The sequence below is a fragment of the Mixophyes fleayi genome, chromosome 3 (assembly GCF_038048845.1).
Source record: "Mixophyes fleayi isolate aMixFle1 chromosome 3, aMixFle1.hap1, whole genome shotgun sequence".
NCBI lineage: Eukaryota > Metazoa > Chordata > Amphibia > Anura > Limnodynastidae > Mixophyes > Mixophyes fleayi.
Window position 1 is genome coordinate 67,466,033 of NC_134404.1, and position 16,411 is coordinate 67,482,443.

At 40.4% G+C, this 16,411-nt stretch overlaps 1 protein-coding gene across 7 annotated transcripts in view; it reads left to right on the plus strand.

The window, feature by feature from the left end:
- The first annotated feature begins 3,904 nt into the window (after window positions 1–3,904).
- AGFG1 (ArfGAP with FG repeats 1) overlaps window positions 3,905–16,411 on the plus strand; it is a 44,381-nt gene continuing 31,874 nt past the window's right edge. For 2 of the 7 annotated variants that reach the window (XM_075201662.1, XM_075201663.1), the window contains exon 1: window positions 3,907–4,337. In XM_075201662.1, the coding sequence (XP_075057763.1) occupies window positions 4,171–4,337 (167 nt within the window). In that variant the 5' untranslated portion in view covers window positions 3,907–4,170. Of the gene's footprint in view, window positions 4,338–16,411 lie in introns of all 7 variants that reach the window. The other 5 variants (XM_075201664.1, XM_075201665.1, XM_075201660.1 and 2 more) reach the window with 4 other exon arrangements.

The following is a 16,411-nucleotide window of genomic DNA, read 5'->3' on the forward strand; positions in this document are numbered from 1 at the left end:
GATCTTTCACTTACATACAGTCTATTCAAGATAGTTGAGGAGTAGTGAATTATACAGTCAAAAAATTGCTGGAGCGTTTCGAAACTATTACTCCCAACTATACAATATTCGCCCTCAACATCAGATGACGCCTGTGCCTCTAGGGAGAGAGATATAGACAAATATCTATAGGACATTCACTTCCCCAAGATTTCACAAAAGACTAGTAAACTTCTAGACTCTCCCTTTACACTCGCTGAACTATCCGAGGCCATCAAATCATCTCCGCTAGGAAAAAGCCCTGGCCCGGATGATTTCTCCCCATCCTTTTAGAAGCCTTTAATGAAATTTCTAATGTAAATGGTTTTACGTCCCAGTCACTAGAAGCCCATATCACGGTCATTCCCAAGGAGGGGAAGGATCCTTTACTTTGTCCCAGTTATCGCCTGATTTCCCTATTAAATATAGATTTCAAACTATTTGCCAAATTAATTTCCAATCGGCTGAAGACACTTCTTCCCAAATTGATTTCTAATAATCAGGTTGGGTTTATCCCGGAAGAGAGGCAAGAGATAATACAACCAAAATTATAGATCTCATACATTCACTCTCTATCTCTTCGACTCCCACGGTTCTCCTGTCCATGGACGCTAAGAAAGCGTTTGACAGGGTGAACTGGTGTTCTATGAGAGGGGTTTTGGGGCACATGGGGATCGGCCCCTCCTGTTTGCATAAGATCTTAGCTTTATACAGATCTCCATCAGCCAAAATTAGAATAAGCAGTGTTTTATCCGAATCTTTCTAACGGCACTCGCCAAGGTTGTCCTCTATCCCCACTAATCTTTGTTATATGTATGGAGACTTTGACGACGGCCGTTAGATGTAATCCAAATATCTCAGGTCTTAAAGTAGGAAAGAAAGAATATCGTTTGGCTCTGTTCGCAGATGATTTATTAGCTATTTTCACCAAACCGTTCATCTCTCTTCCTAATTTGATGTCCGAACTCAAGAGGTTCGATTATCTCTCTAATTTTAAAATAAATTACTCTAAATCAAATGCATTTAATATTTCTGCTCCGGAGCAAACGATTGCGGGTCTTAAGACGGCTTTCCCGTTTAAATGACATTCCTCACATATTCGTTATCTGGGTGTTTCCATTGCAAAAACCAATGACCAATTATTTCACCTAAATTTTTCCCCCCTGCTGTCCAAAATTAAAAGGGAATTGGGATCTTGGCCTCTTCCAGGTTTTCATGGTTCGGTAGAATAAGTATTTTAAAAATGAACATATTAACCAAGGTTATATATATTATGCAAGCATTGCCGATCCAGATACCTAAACAATGTTCAAGAATGAATTAGTAGTTTTGTCTGGGAGGAGGGGGGGGGGGCAGGAAACCCTGATTCAAGCATTCCATTCTGTATAGATGAAAACATCAAGGGGGTGTTCAGTTGCCAATGTTTCAGAGTTATCTCCAGGAAGTGTATTTGAATAGAGTTTTGGAGTGGACTAGAGGAGGCGAAGCTAAACAGTGGGTGAACGTAGAAAGTGACTCTAGTGGAATTCCACTCAATGCTCTACCTTGGCTGTCTAAAATCCCTAAAATTAACCACCCCACTATTGCCCCAACCATAGTGGTGTGGAATAAGCTCCGCTCATGGAGGAGTGTGTCAGCTTTTTCATCTCCTTTATCCCCCATTATGTTTAACTCAGACTTCCCTCCTGGTCTCTCCTGAACTCCAATCTGTTTACTCTCTACCCTCCAAGGAGTACTGGAGATACATTCAGGTGATGCAATACATTAGTTCAATATGGATCACTAGGCAGAAGCCCAACTCTTTTTGGGCCCATATGTTTATCTAAAACCGCCCCCACCCATACTATTTCAGGGATTTATAGAATTTTAATAGAAGACCTGTTCCAGACAGCACCATCTTACACGGGCTCCTGTGAGCATGACTTAGCACCATATATCTCACAATCTTTTTGGCCCAAAATCTATCAGAATACACACAGCTGTTCCTTGAGTGTTTCAGTTATTGAAACACATTACAAACTGTTAACCAGATGATAAAGATGCCTCTCAACATTACATAAATTTCATACACAGATGTCCTCAACTTGTTTGAGATGTAACGGAGCTACAGGCTCATTGATGCACATATGGTGGGAATGTCTGTGAATTTCGTCCTTCTGGAATGAATTGATTAGACTCTCTGAAGTTATAGTTAAGCATGAGGTCCCTAGAGATCCGGGCTTTTGGTTGTTATCACTCTCTAGCATTCCTACTTCTAAATACAAGAAATCGCTATTGAATCATTTAAATAATGCAGCCAGAGCGGTTATACCAACATGTTGGAGGTCCCGATCCCCTCCCATGATTAAGGACTGACTCAATAGAGTGGAGTATTATATGTCTATGGAGGATATTATCTTTTCTGCAAATGACAAATATTCAGATTTCATGGCCACTTGGTTTAGTTGGATGGAGTTCAAGGAGTCAGAAGAATTTAAGCTGCTCTCCTTCTCCCTCCTTCAAACTGTGGAAAGAGATACATAAAAATAAAATAAAAAAAATAAAATAAATTTAAAAAAAAATCTCTTTTATTTAATTAATGGGATAGCTCATCTGGATGCCCATTATCTGGGAGTGTTTGAGATTGCAGCAAACTGACAGCGATTTTTAAGATCAGAGTAACAATCACAGTTTAATATATCTGGCGACTTGAGGACTAAAATCGTGGGTTATCACCCACGATTTGCCGCAATTTCAAAATGCTGAAAAAAAATCAGACCTTGATACATTTACCCCCTGGACACAAGTCAATCAGAACTGCACATTAGAGGCAGATTCAAAGATGAGACAGATTTCATACTTTGTCTCAAACAGGTTAAGTGTCCATTTAACCAAGATAAAAATATTGAAAAAGAGAATGGTGGTATTTTCAACAATTTGCACCTATGTCCCATATTGACACCTGATTTCATGCCCAAAACAGTGTTGGCCCAGGCAAAATAGAGGTGTTTTATATGTAACTGACCACCCTGTGTTGTTCCCACAATCAAATTGATGGCCCAACTGCATTTAACCCTTGCACAACTGCAGCTACTTATTCAAGATGATAAAATATGGTGACTTTGCCCCCCTGATTTCATGCCCAATACTAATGCTAAAAACTATTGCAATTTGTATAATGAACACGCTTTAGTGTTAATCTGATGTGAAATCGGTGATCCCATTTCATTTAATCCTTTAAAATGAGGCATTCCTGAATTAGAAGCTGCAGCATGAATAAGAAGTGAATAAGAAGCTAAGTTCAGCCTCGTGTTCTGAGAGCGAATGTCATCGGGTAGATATAGCGAATACAAATCTTCCCTCATTGGGGCATATTCAATTACGATTCTGGTCCGCGGGATCGCGCCGGAACCGGCCTCGAACTTAATCCACGGTACCGCAATAACGTGGATTTTCGTTCGCAGTCCATAGGGTTGCGTACGAAAATCTGCGTTATTGCGGTACCGTATTACTGGCAATAATGCGCACTTTTACTGCGGACAGGAATCCTAATTGAATATGCCCCACTGTGTGTTTTTATTACAAAAAAATCTTTCCCCAATACAATGTTAACGTAAAAGTGCATCATATTGTTACTATACAGTCCGTTACACTGGTCGAAAGCGATCTAATTGCAATAATCAGCATTAACATAAATCATGTCTTAATATTAGACTGTATTCCCTGTAGAGCACTGCCTGGAGCAGCAGTGCTCGGGGACATGTACTAATGGCTCACAGATGACCTGGGAGAGGCTGACATGTGGGCTGACATGTCTGCAGATGTTCAGCCCGCTTCCGTTGCTAGGCAACCAGTGAAGGAATCCGGAAACCTATTGCGCGACTTCCGGCTCCCTCCCTGTGACGTTCCACCAGCGGACTCTCATTCCGCCCTCTTTCTTCCCCGTGACACCGCAAACACTTCACGAATGATTCCACCCCGTCCACTCTCCAGCTACACAGCCTGCAGTCTGCTTCTCCCATATCCCGAGCTCGCCCCGTTACGTCACCAAGCCCCGCCTCTCCTCGCGTCACCCTCGGCTCCGCCCCCAGAACACGTCACTGGCCCCTGACTGAGCTCGCTAGGTGCCGCCCGGTGTCTCCCGGTGTGTTGCCTGCGCCCGGTGCTTACACCATGGCGGCCAGCGCCAAGCGGAAGCAGGAGGAGAAGCACCTGAAACTGCTGCGGGAGATGACCAGTCTCCCTCACAACCGCAAGTGCTTCGACTGTGACCAGCGCGGCCCTACCTACGCCAATATGACGGCGGGGGCCTTCGTGTGCACGTCCTGCTCCGGCATTCTGTGAGTACCGGGGGCACACTGTCACTCCTAGGGCCGGGTTACTGGCCAGACTCTCTGCAGACCTCAGCTTAACAAGGGGGACTGGGAGCATTGTGCCACTCACCTTGGGGTTGTGTTCCTGCTGGGTTGTTAATGTTCATGTTACCTATTAATGGAACTGTTCATAGCTATAGTTGTTTATTGTTCTAGTATGTGTGATTATTGCAGGGTTTTTTTTATTATTGGAATCAATTTCTCTTTAGTGCTATTATTAAGGAACCCGTGTGTCAGGGGTGCCAGGCATTGGAGTACTGCAGAGGGATGGATGTGTCTTGGATGCCAGGCATTGGAGTGTTGCAGAGGGATGGATGTGTCTTGGATGCCAGGCATTGGAGTGTTGCAGAGGGATGGATGTGTCTTGGATGCCAGGCATTGGAGTGTTGCAGAGGGATGGATGTGTCTTGGATGCCAGGCATTGGAGTGTTGCAGAGGGATGGATGTGTCTTGGATGCCAGGCAGTGGAGTGTTGCAGAGGGATGGATGTGTCTGGGATGCCAGGCATTGGAGTGTTGCAGAGGGATGGATGTGTCTTGGATGCCAGGCATTGGAGTGTTGCAGACGGATGGATGTGTCTAGGATGCCAGGCATTGGAGTGTTGCAGGGGGATGGATGTGTCTGGGATGCCAGGCATTGGAGTGTTGCAGGGGGATGGATGTGTCTGGGATGCCAGGCATTGGAGTGTTGCAGAGGGATGGATGTGTCTGGGATGCCAGGCATTGGAGTGTTGCAGGGGATGGATGTGTCTGGGATGCCAGGCATTGGAGTGTTGCAGAGGGATGGATGTGTCTTGGATGCCAGGCATTGGAGTGTTGCAGAGGGATGGATGTGTCTGGGATGCCAGGCAGTGGAGTGTTGCAGAGGGATGGATGTGTCTGGGATGCCAGGCATTGGAGTACTGCAGAGGGATGGATGTGTGTGTGGTGCTGTACATTGGAGTGTTGCATGGCATGGATGCGTCTGGGATACTGGGCAGCAGCAGAGGAATGGATGCGTCTGGGATGCTGGGCAGCAGCAGAGGAGTGGATGCGTCTGGGATGCTGGGCAGCAGCAGAGGAGTGGATGCGTCTGGGATGCTGGGCAGCAGCAGAGGAGTGGATGCATCTGGGATGCTGGGCAGCAGCAGAGGAGTGGATGCATCTGGGATGCTGGGCAGCAGCAGAGGAGTGGATGTATCTGGGATGCTGGGCAGCAGCAGAGGAGTGGATGCATCTGGGATGCTGAGCAGCAGCAGAAGAGTGGATGCGTCTGGGATGCTGGGCAGCAGCAGAGGAGTGGATGCGTGTGGGATGCTGGTCAGCAGCAGAGGAGTGGATGCGTGTGGGATGCTGGGCAGCAGCAGAGGAGTGGATGCATCTGGGATGCTGGTCAGCAGCAGTGGAGTGGATGCGTGTGGGATGCTGGTCAGCAGCAGTGGAGTGGATGCGTGTGGGATGCTGGTCAGCAGCAGAGGAGTGGATGCGTGTGGGATGCTGGGCAGCAGCAGAGGAGTGGATGCATGTGGAATGCTGGGCAGCAGCAGAGGAGTGGATGCATGTGGAATGCTGGGCAGCAGCAGAGGAGTGGATGCATGTGGAATGCTGGGCAGCAGCAGAGGAGTGGATGCGTCTGGGATGCTGGGCAGCAGCAGAGGAGTGGATGCGTCTGAGATGTTGGTTATTGGGATGTTTACTGTGCATTAAAAGATTTTCCTGAGAATATATATTTTCTGGGAGGTTATTTTTTTTTTTGCACCCAAATAATACCTTATTATTATTTTATTTAGCACCATCGTATTACTCAGCGATTTACAGAGTATATTTGTTGGTTCGACTCAGCCTCCACCCTGTTCTGTTGGAGTTTACAATCTAAACTCACTAATACACATACTAGGATCCATTTTTGTCAGCAGTTAATTCATCTACAACTGTTTCTGAACTTTGAAAGGAAACCAGATCACCTGGTGGAAACCCACGCAAACATGGAGAGAACATACAAACTCCACTTTGAAACTAACTCCCATGGCTCCAGCAGTGTCAGGCAGCAAAGCTAAGCACTTTGTCACCTTGCACACTGGTGTTTTGGGTGTTTGTAGGCATCGAGCTGGATGCAGTATAATGTTTATAATGAAGTTATATTGTGGTTAGTAATCTGAAACATGTTTTGAGTTTTCTCAAATATTTGTAGCTGTTAAAATATCTCAGGAAAATGTGGAGTCTAGGTCAAGAGTATGGCGATGATGAAGAATGATGGCTAAAGAAGGGAAGCAGCCTTGTAGATGGCTAGTCTAATATAGCTTATTTTTTCCTTGCACACAGAATCATTGTAGAAGACTGAGAATTATTTCATATATGATTTGTAGGTTTTCAACACTGTCTATTTGGTATGTTTTATAATGGAATTTGTATGTCTGAGTGATTTGTTAGAACATTTTTTAAAGTGTTTTTTTTAAGGTGGTTTCCTAGGCGCCAGTTTGCTATTGTCCTGGGACCAAGAAGGGATGGCTCACAAATTATGTTGCATAATTGACGGGGGGGGGGGGGGGGGGGAGAGAGACCCAGAAACACATTCTGTTAAATAACTTGTTAAATCATTTATGAAATAAGACCTTTCATATTGGATTGTGGGTAATACAAGCCAAAGAGTCATAACTTTGTAAATCCCAGACTGCTGTCAGCTTTTATGGACTAAAACATTTTATTTTTATATACAACGGTCACTTTTATACTTAAGTCGCCAAAGCATTAAAAGTGGTAACAGTGTACGAGTAAGTCCTAGCATTCTTTATATCACACAATATATAACACAGATGGTTGACTTACAGCTAAACTTACTGTAGGATATTGTATTTGTGTTTAGTATTATATGGAATTCAAAAGTAACCTTTTCTGGAAGCTAGGTAAGGTGTCCAATCGTTGAAGTCCATAGCTCCAGCTGTACATTTTTAGGCACTTTTCTTCAGTGTTTATTATAACCCTTAATTAGTATAGTTTAAGAACTTGTAGCATCTTGCTCCATTACTGCGCTTTTCAGCCACTAACACCCTAAAACTTCATTAAAATTGGTTGAGTGGCACAGCTAATTTCTCCTTGGTTAATGTTCTCTACCAGTACAAATGATTGTTATGGTGACAGCACAATGCATCATAAGTACATGGAAAACATGTTTATTAACACAGGAATAAAATGCATTTAGAGCAAGTTCTCATGCGTTCTACTCTTTTTCCCCAGTGTATATATGCGAACGAGCACGAATACTTATAATTTAGGGCTATAGAGGAGGAAAACTTGGTTAATACATCAATATCATTGCTTAACCAGTTTAACTGGTTGAAAGTTTATTTTTATTGTTTTTGTAGATACATTAATCCTTGTGACCTATTCTGAAAGGCATACATTTATCATTATTTAACACATGTATACTCCCTCTATAAGACAGGCTTTATCAATATAACACAGAAGAGAGGCCAGACAGCTGAGCTGATTATGAGCAGTACTGGTTGGCTGTTCACTGGTTTAACTTATATGTCGTGAGGTGTGATAGCCTTAATAATCATACAGAACATTTGGCAGATCATTTACAAGATAGAAACTGGTGCACAAGGAAAGGTGGGGTCGCTCATAGCCATCGGATGTGAATTTGAATAGAGACAACGTGTATTTGGTGTGGACAGCCTTTTCCTTTCAAACCAATTTTCATAAATGTCCATCTTTGATATAAAAATAGAATTAATTAAAATGGAGTGAAACGACAAAGAATATAATCTCATATTGATTCAGGTTTCCAGATGGACCGTATGTATCTAGCGGAGAGCTCGTCACATAACATTATGGTGAATGGCCGCAAACCTGAAAAATGAATAGTTGTGATTAAGGGAAATTCACATTGTGGAATAAATAGCCACTTCATGCACGAAAAGAAAACATTTACCTATTCAAATCCTCCTATTTGCATAAACCTATATAATCTCAGTATAGTTTAGTATGTTCTATTTATGGGTGGCTCTACCTGTGTAATGTGGAGGAGGGAGGAGACTTGTTGTATAGCTAAACATTGTTTTACCTTTCTGCCTCCAGTTTGTTGTTAACTTGCCTGTAAGTGTAGCAGTATTTTTCCGAATATAATGGAGAAGTTATTAATAGAAATCTAGCAGAAAATAATTGCTATAACTACTTAATCTGTTCTTAATGAACACTCTTTCAATACTGTAGAGCTGGGCTGGATAAATCCCAGGAGCCAGGTAGCCAGTGCGCCTAAAATTACTGCTGGAGTCATTTCTATTGAGGTCAATGCATGCACATCTTTCTTGGCTCCATAAAAAGAGCCTTCTGGTTCCTGAACTCTACTTGTTTTTCTGTAATGTATATTACTGTAGCTTTGTTATCTATATTTTATTTTTGTCTGGATACATTTCTTCATTTAGTGAAGTGACTATCATTCAACTTGCCCTTTAAGTTTTTTAATATTAAAATGTGTCTTGTTCATGCTCCTCAGGACAAGTTTACAAACACTTTCTTTACAACACATTAAAAGGCATTATGCAGCTCTAAAAGCCAGTTACCTGGTCACCTCTCAGTTGCCTTTCTTGGTACAGAATGTTTTATAATGTTTCTGTACTGCTGAGACATCTTGCTCAGCTGGTGCTTGATTGAAGATGACCCTTTCCCCCCCCCCCCCCTTGTCCCAAACTCTACTGGCTTTGTCATTGGAGTCATCTTGTCTTTTCTCTCCCTCTATTTTCCCATAAGCCTGATAATAGTTCCATTTTTCTGTAGCTCCACTTTGACATTTGACATGAAAAGCCTGAGTGCTAATTAGCCATTGAGTGTCCCTAATTCCTCCACAACATGTTGGGATATTTGTTGATTCGACATCCAGACTGCATGTTTGTATTCTGATGGCATTATTTGTTCACAGTGCACATTGAATTGGCGTTTGTTTCGACACTGGTTCTCATTACCTGCAAGTTCTGGATTTCCAGGAAAGCAAAGAAAAGGCAATAGATATAATCTTTTTGTAGATAATTGAAATTATTGATTTGGTGGGATGTTCATGGAAAAACTAAATTTGTTATTTTTGGTGAAATGGTTTGTGTGATGTTACAATGACCGCGCTTCATTCATAAGATGCTGATAAAGGTTTAGTTGATTTAGAATTGCTCTGAAACAAAAGAATAATGTATTTTGTTTGTTAATTATTCCATTTTATACAAATACCTTTTTCATCTGAAGTTTTCTGATGTTTAGTGTTTTATTTTTAATGCAAGAAAGTCCAAAGATGCACCTAGAGAAATACAGCTACTCTAACATGCTGTTACCATATGCATTTTTCTTCCTGCATGGTACATATGCTCTATAGAGACAATGCCCATTTTTTATTTTAACAACTTTACAAGTGTGTGGGGGGGGAGGGGGGGAGAGGGAGTGCAAGTTCTTAGATGCTTCTGAGTGCCACCATTAAGGGAGAGGAAAAATGGAATTGTGTGTGTGTTTAAACCAAGCTGATTCCATTCACCCTTCATTTCATACATTTGACTTTGACCATTCATCTTGCCCCACTCTAAACCAAGAGCTGGCATGTTGTGGCCCTCTAACCTTCAAAAGGGCAGCGCAGTAACTTTAATCTCAGTAATAAGTTACAACAATACATTTTAATAATAAAAAAAGATACCTGTCTGTAATAATATATCCATATTCATTTTAAACATGTTATAAACAAATCTGACGACAATGCCTCCTCTTGCCCAACACTGGTCTAGGAGGTACGGGGAACACTTGATATACAAGTTAGCAGAATGTACATTGTAGCTGGTGGTGAGGAAGGTGTGTCTGTGGCTTCAGTAGTGAGGCATTAGCAGCCATCAATGTGAATGCCACTATTGACAACTGGCATGGTTGGAATAAGGAGAGAGGATGGAAGGTGGAGGCATGGAAGATGGACTAGTCAGTGTAGAACTATCATTCACCATTTATCTTCACTGAACCTCCTTTCTCTTCTGGTTGGTAGAGAAGACACAGCACATAGGCTTAATTAGTGTTGTCTTATAGTTCTCAACCAGCTCAGAGTAGCTGTGTGCCGGGTATTTCTCGGTAGCATCATGCTCTCTACTGAGCTAGGACAGTTCTTCTCCGTATTTGCAGAAGTTGTTGGGAGACTGCAGCTGCCACCAGAGGAGGAACTGAGATGGCAACAGCAATGACAGCTGGACGCATTGGTTACAGCTGTTGAAATGAGACATTATTATAGTAGTTCTTCAAAACGAAGTCCTAAGTGTGATGGCACTTCTCACTACTACTTGTAGTTCCCCACTGCCTTTACAAATTTGTAACTTATATTTGTGAGACGATGATTGAGTAAGGTAGTGGACATAGCTCTAATCTTTATCTGCAAATGATAAAACTTGTATTCCTTCAGAAGTCAGTCATTTTAATATCTGGGACAAAAGGATCTTTTAAGAACAAGGGGGATCATTGGGATGTATTATTCCCAAATGTAGGGGGCAGCAGTTATTTTTGAGGTGCATTAACTACCTGGTTTGGGGCATTTGTCTTTTGAATGAGCTGTCAACGCAAATCATGATTCACTCTTCATTTTAACTTTATAATCAATAAGTGGAAGCACATTGTAAGCAGTTACTTCAACTGTGTTCCCAATAGTGAGCTAGAAGTCTATCTCAATAATATGCCTCCTTTTACAGTTTCATATAGTTGTGCTTTGTCTGAATATTTTATGCTACATAACCATTACAAAGTAATTATTAATGTATTCTAAGTAGTTTTGTCACATTAAATTTTATGATCAGTTTATCAAAGTAAAGAAGTAGATGTTCTGTAGATATAGCCAGTGTTCAGTAAAATAAGACTGTCCTGCTTCTTACATGCAGTTGATGAACCAGTTCTCTTTCTTGATTAACAAGTTGCCGTTTTTCTTTTCTTTTCTGAACAATGAAATGTAAACACATTCCTTTTTTCTGTATTGAAAAAATCTGTTAATATTTACCCCATGTTAAGTCACATTGTGGAACTGTGAGTTGATTTTGTAGTAAGCTAGATACCTGTGCCTTGTCTTTTAATCCAGTTGCAGAGCTAATGACTATAAAGAAATATACAATAGCTTGTTTTTTTAAAAAAAAAACAACTTATGTAGGTTCTAGTTTTGTAAACAAAATTGTAAATGGATAGCTTTGCAAATTTTCTACAACCGTCTAATATTATTGGGAGACTTGCAGGAATTCTAGCAATTTAAGTCGTTTTCTTCATCAACAGTTTTTAAGAAGTCTGTGTTTTGTGTATTCCTCAGGGGATTAAAGCATTTGCACTAGGATATACCATCACTGTTTGCTTAGGGACCACATACACAGTCCTGCTTGTCCAATGGATAGACAGACGGCCTCTATCTTCTTGCAGATGTTAGGAAATAATTGTGCCTGGCATCTGTATCCAACATTATCTTCTATTCATTGGCAGTTGTTCACGGAAAGTCTGCTATTAATGTTTGCTCTAAAATCCACAGGCATGACATAGTGCGAACGGTAGGTTACACCCAAAAACATAGTGGTGGTTTTTATTTTTATTATTGAGTATTTTATTTTTAGAAGCAGGAATGTCCAAGGTTGATTTATTTATGCCATAGGCATATAACTGACAGAGACCTAGAAGAATGAGTGATTCAACCCCTCTGATCCCTTTAACACTTACTACTGCACTTTTCTCACCAATGTCAACAAATATACATGGTCCAATCCAAAAGTGACATCACAGGATGTGGCAAAGTAGCATGATGGCAGCAGACGATAGGTGTGGTAAGAGTGGTTCAATATACCCGAGTAATGTTATGCATCTTGCGCTATCCATAATGTTGCTAACATTTTGAATGATACTGGCAATTTTACAATGCTGTTTTCATGGCACTCTCAGCTTTAAACGGTTTAGGAGTCTGTCTTTGATTACTCCTCTGTATCTCAGCATTGGCATGATGCACCTGGAACAGACTGATTTATGTTTGTAGTGCTGCTGGCAGTCCTCTCCAGCGCATATTTTACTGCTTATGCTGATGTTCCTGGTAAAGCCGGGGGTGGAGGGCTATATTCCCACACATAGACACAGCTTAATTCACCTGGGAATGCCACTACTGACAAAAACTGTGCATTATCTGCTCTTAAACACTTAATGTGGTGTGATTTTGTTTTGTTTTTTTATTTGCCTTGTGTGTTCCTACAGGCTTGTCTGACACAAGCAGTTATATTAAATAAACACTAAACCTACAATGCAGGTTCTTTATAATCAGTAGCTACTAATAATATCCACAAATATATATTTAGATGTTTCAGTGGTTGACCAAAAAAGGTTTAGATCTGATAAAAAAAAAAATTGCTCAAAGGAAGAGCTTTTTTGTCCCCCTCATGTGAAAGGAACCATTTACCACAAGTAGAAGCTATTGAGCTTCACATACAATGTCAAATAGTCTTAACTCTTTCATAGTCTGGCGGCATTTACATTTGTGAATGTCTGTTTAGAGGCCTTTCAATTCTAGTTTTTTAAAGGGAAAAATGAAAACAGATCTTTGTGAAGCATAAACGTGTAATGTATTATGGTAGCTATCTGACGCAGAGAGCTGAGTAGTCTTGGAAACATCCATACAGGGATGTTTCTGCCGCAGGTAGACGAACCTGCTCTTGCTTGATGGAATTCTCCTCATAGGATGATTGCAGAACCAAGTGCACACTGATAGGGCAGTGCTTGACATGATCACTGCGTGCTTCATCCTGCGGTTTCCTGTGTTTAAAGACCAAAACTAAACCAAAAATGGGTAAATCAGACTGAATAATTGGGGTTTGCTATGGAATCCTTTACACAAGTAGATACCTTATACATGGAATAAATTCTTCAGAATAAGTGATAATATAAGTGGTACAGCCTGTGACTGTTGAACATGGCTTACATGACTCATGACAATGGTCATAAAAACAATTTCATTTAACATATAAAATAAAAATGATGTAACATTGTATTTCATTAAAAACATCGTTCTAAAGCTTTTTTTTCTTTTTTTTACACTTTTGTTGAAAACTACACCAGTATGTTTGGTAGTTGCTTTCAATTGTAACAATATACAAGTGTGCACAACTTTGTCAGATTGCACTTAGTAATACAACAAATTGCACACAAATTTTATTGCGATGCAGTTTGTCGCAAATCGCAAGCAAACTTGCAATAGGACATGGTCCAAGTTTAAAAGCCAAAAAACAAAATTTGCAAGTGATAAATCAAAGTTGACCATAGTAAGCAAATCACTCCTTCAGTTGTGGAAAGTGACACAAGTTTCAAGAGACAAGGTAATACAGCAGTAGACTTAATCACATGGACAATCATCAGTGAGACCTGCAGGTTAAACCAAAAAATAAAAAAAACAGACACAACAATAAAGAAGACCAAACAAAGCTTCTAGTTTTACGATTAACTTTTAGCAGGATTTTAACATTTTACAATCTATTTTTAACCTGGTCCGCTTGATAGCAGATTCACACCATTTAATACCGCACAATCTGCTAGTGAATTGCTTTGCTCTGAGCCTTTGAGTGTGCATTGGACATTTATTATTGATATTCCTAGTAATAAGGATGATTATTTTATTAGCTGTGGATGCTTGAACTATCTGGATCCAGAGATGGTATTTCAGTACTTCTTCAACCCTGTCTTGGTGTAATGACTCCTCAGTATTACTCTGTAACGTCGCACTGCCTTCACACATTTTACATTTTGATATTTATGAGAAGATGATTATGTAGAACTGTAGTCCTCATGCCATGCTCTCTCCTGGTCACCACTGGTCCTCACAATGCTCGCTATTAGTCTTCATCCCTGAGCGTCCAGAGCCCTGTGCAGAAGACCATAACAGATGTACTAGCTGATAATTCTGTGATGGCCAGGCTGTCTAGTTCATAACATCCTAATATAATGCACTGCAGCACTTGCTGATCATACCTGTATACGTCATTTTCTATTGAGTAATTTGTGGTCTGATCTTGCATGTGAAACTGAAAATATGGTCTACGTTCTCATTTAACTTAACTAGATGAATAGATTAACTAGTTATGACTGATGTATGTTCTCACCTTCAGTAAAATCCAAGTCAGTTATAAACTTTGTTGTTTTCATAAGAGTATTTAGAAAACACCATTTCACCTGACACACTTTGTGAATTTAAAGTGCTCACTGATTTGAAAACAAAGAGATAATTGACTGCAAACAAACATTGCCTTTGAATTTGTATTTGAGGGTAAATTCCTAATCTGCCAGCACACACCTACACATGTATAATACAAGGTGACTGACTATTGACTTGTACAATGCAGATTGTACTGTTCATTAAAAGCCTTGTTTATAGTATGTTCACTGTACATTACATCTAAAACATGATCCAGTAAGCAAAAATAAAAAACACGTTCGTGTCATTCATCAATATATATGTAACATTTTTTATATACCACAACAGCACTGCAGAATTAGTGGCGCTATCTATATATAAATAGGTGATGATGAAGGGAAGCTTCAACTATGTAATATAATGTGCATGCTTTCTACTTGGCCTCTCTAGGAGCCACTGTAATATTGGGCATTTCATATCTGCCCCCTGGTAAGCATGACACATGTTACATCACCATAGTGCAGAAGAGGCTCACTTCTTAAAACTTGACTGTAACATGATTTTTTTTCTCTGGGGGTTTGGTAGTAAAGTTTCTGTTTGAGAGTAAAGACATTTACGTTAACTGGTACAGTGGGAAAAGGTAAATAGCAGTAGAATTTTCTTTCTCTCTCATACCTGAATTAAACTTACTTTAAAGGACAGCCATAGCGACTGCCAATCAGTATTTGGCTTCACCTAGTTTTGACAGGAATTCATGCCCTTATACTGGCATCTCTGAACATGAGTCTCTCCCCCTCTCCCTCAGCTGTTATCGTCAGGATCCAAGGACCTGTACATACGCTTGCATATCTTGTATTTTAGGTTTTCTTATAGTTGAAGCTGTTGTAGAGCAGTTTCATTATCTTTGCAAAGAGAACTGGCCTTTAGCAAGAACCAAAGTAGTGGGTGGAATTGATAAAAACAAATTATGACTATCATGTATTCAAATGGAGCTTGAAATGTATAGCAGATGGTAGGAATGGACAGACTGTGTTGGCCAAGTGTCTGTTATCTGCTGTGTAATTGTCAGTATCTTCTAGTGCTTGTGCTGTGCAGTCAGCAGATAAACGTGTGAAACACCTACAGCTTTCTACTAGGACAGAACCAGTACTCTGCTTTGTTGTCACACACCTGCTAGTGTGATTGAAACCTTATTCATTTGTTTGTGAAATGTCAAATATTTTAATGCATAAAACAAGAATCATTAAATAGAAGTTTCATTTTTATTTTTTTTAATTTTTGATCAGAAATGTTTCTTTCTGGTCATACTGTCTTGTGGCACGGTCAGCCATGAACCATGACATAGGCATTTGTCCTGGCACACTGGTTCCGAGTCACTGGGCTTAAAGTGCAAAATGAACACAGAATAAGACGACCTTTGTGTTTTATAATGAAGTTGAAATGCTCTACGACATACATTATGTTCAGAGTAGTTCTTACATATTCATGTATTGCTGACAGTTCATCCAACCACAAAAGGGTGAGGCTTTTTTGTCTTGGAGATTTTATTGCATGGGATATGCTAATAGTATGGCTGTAAAAGCTTTCCAACCCATTTGATTTGTAATCTGTGTGTAAAGTGTCTTCTGTATCACGGAAACAAGTCGTTTTATTCTGCCAGAATAAATCTTGGCTCCCCGCTAAGAAAACCGGTTCTTACTCTGATCTAGTTTTATTTACTAACTTTTCTTTCACGTTTTGTGTCATTTGTCAGCCGTTTATACACCTACGGTGTACTGGCCCCTACAAATTGCTCTTATAGTGTTGGGATTCGGGTGAGGGGTTCAACAGTTTTTTTATTGACTTATTCAGGAAACTAAATCTTAAAATGATTCACAGTCTTGATTATATCCCTGCAGGTCTGAGTAGATACT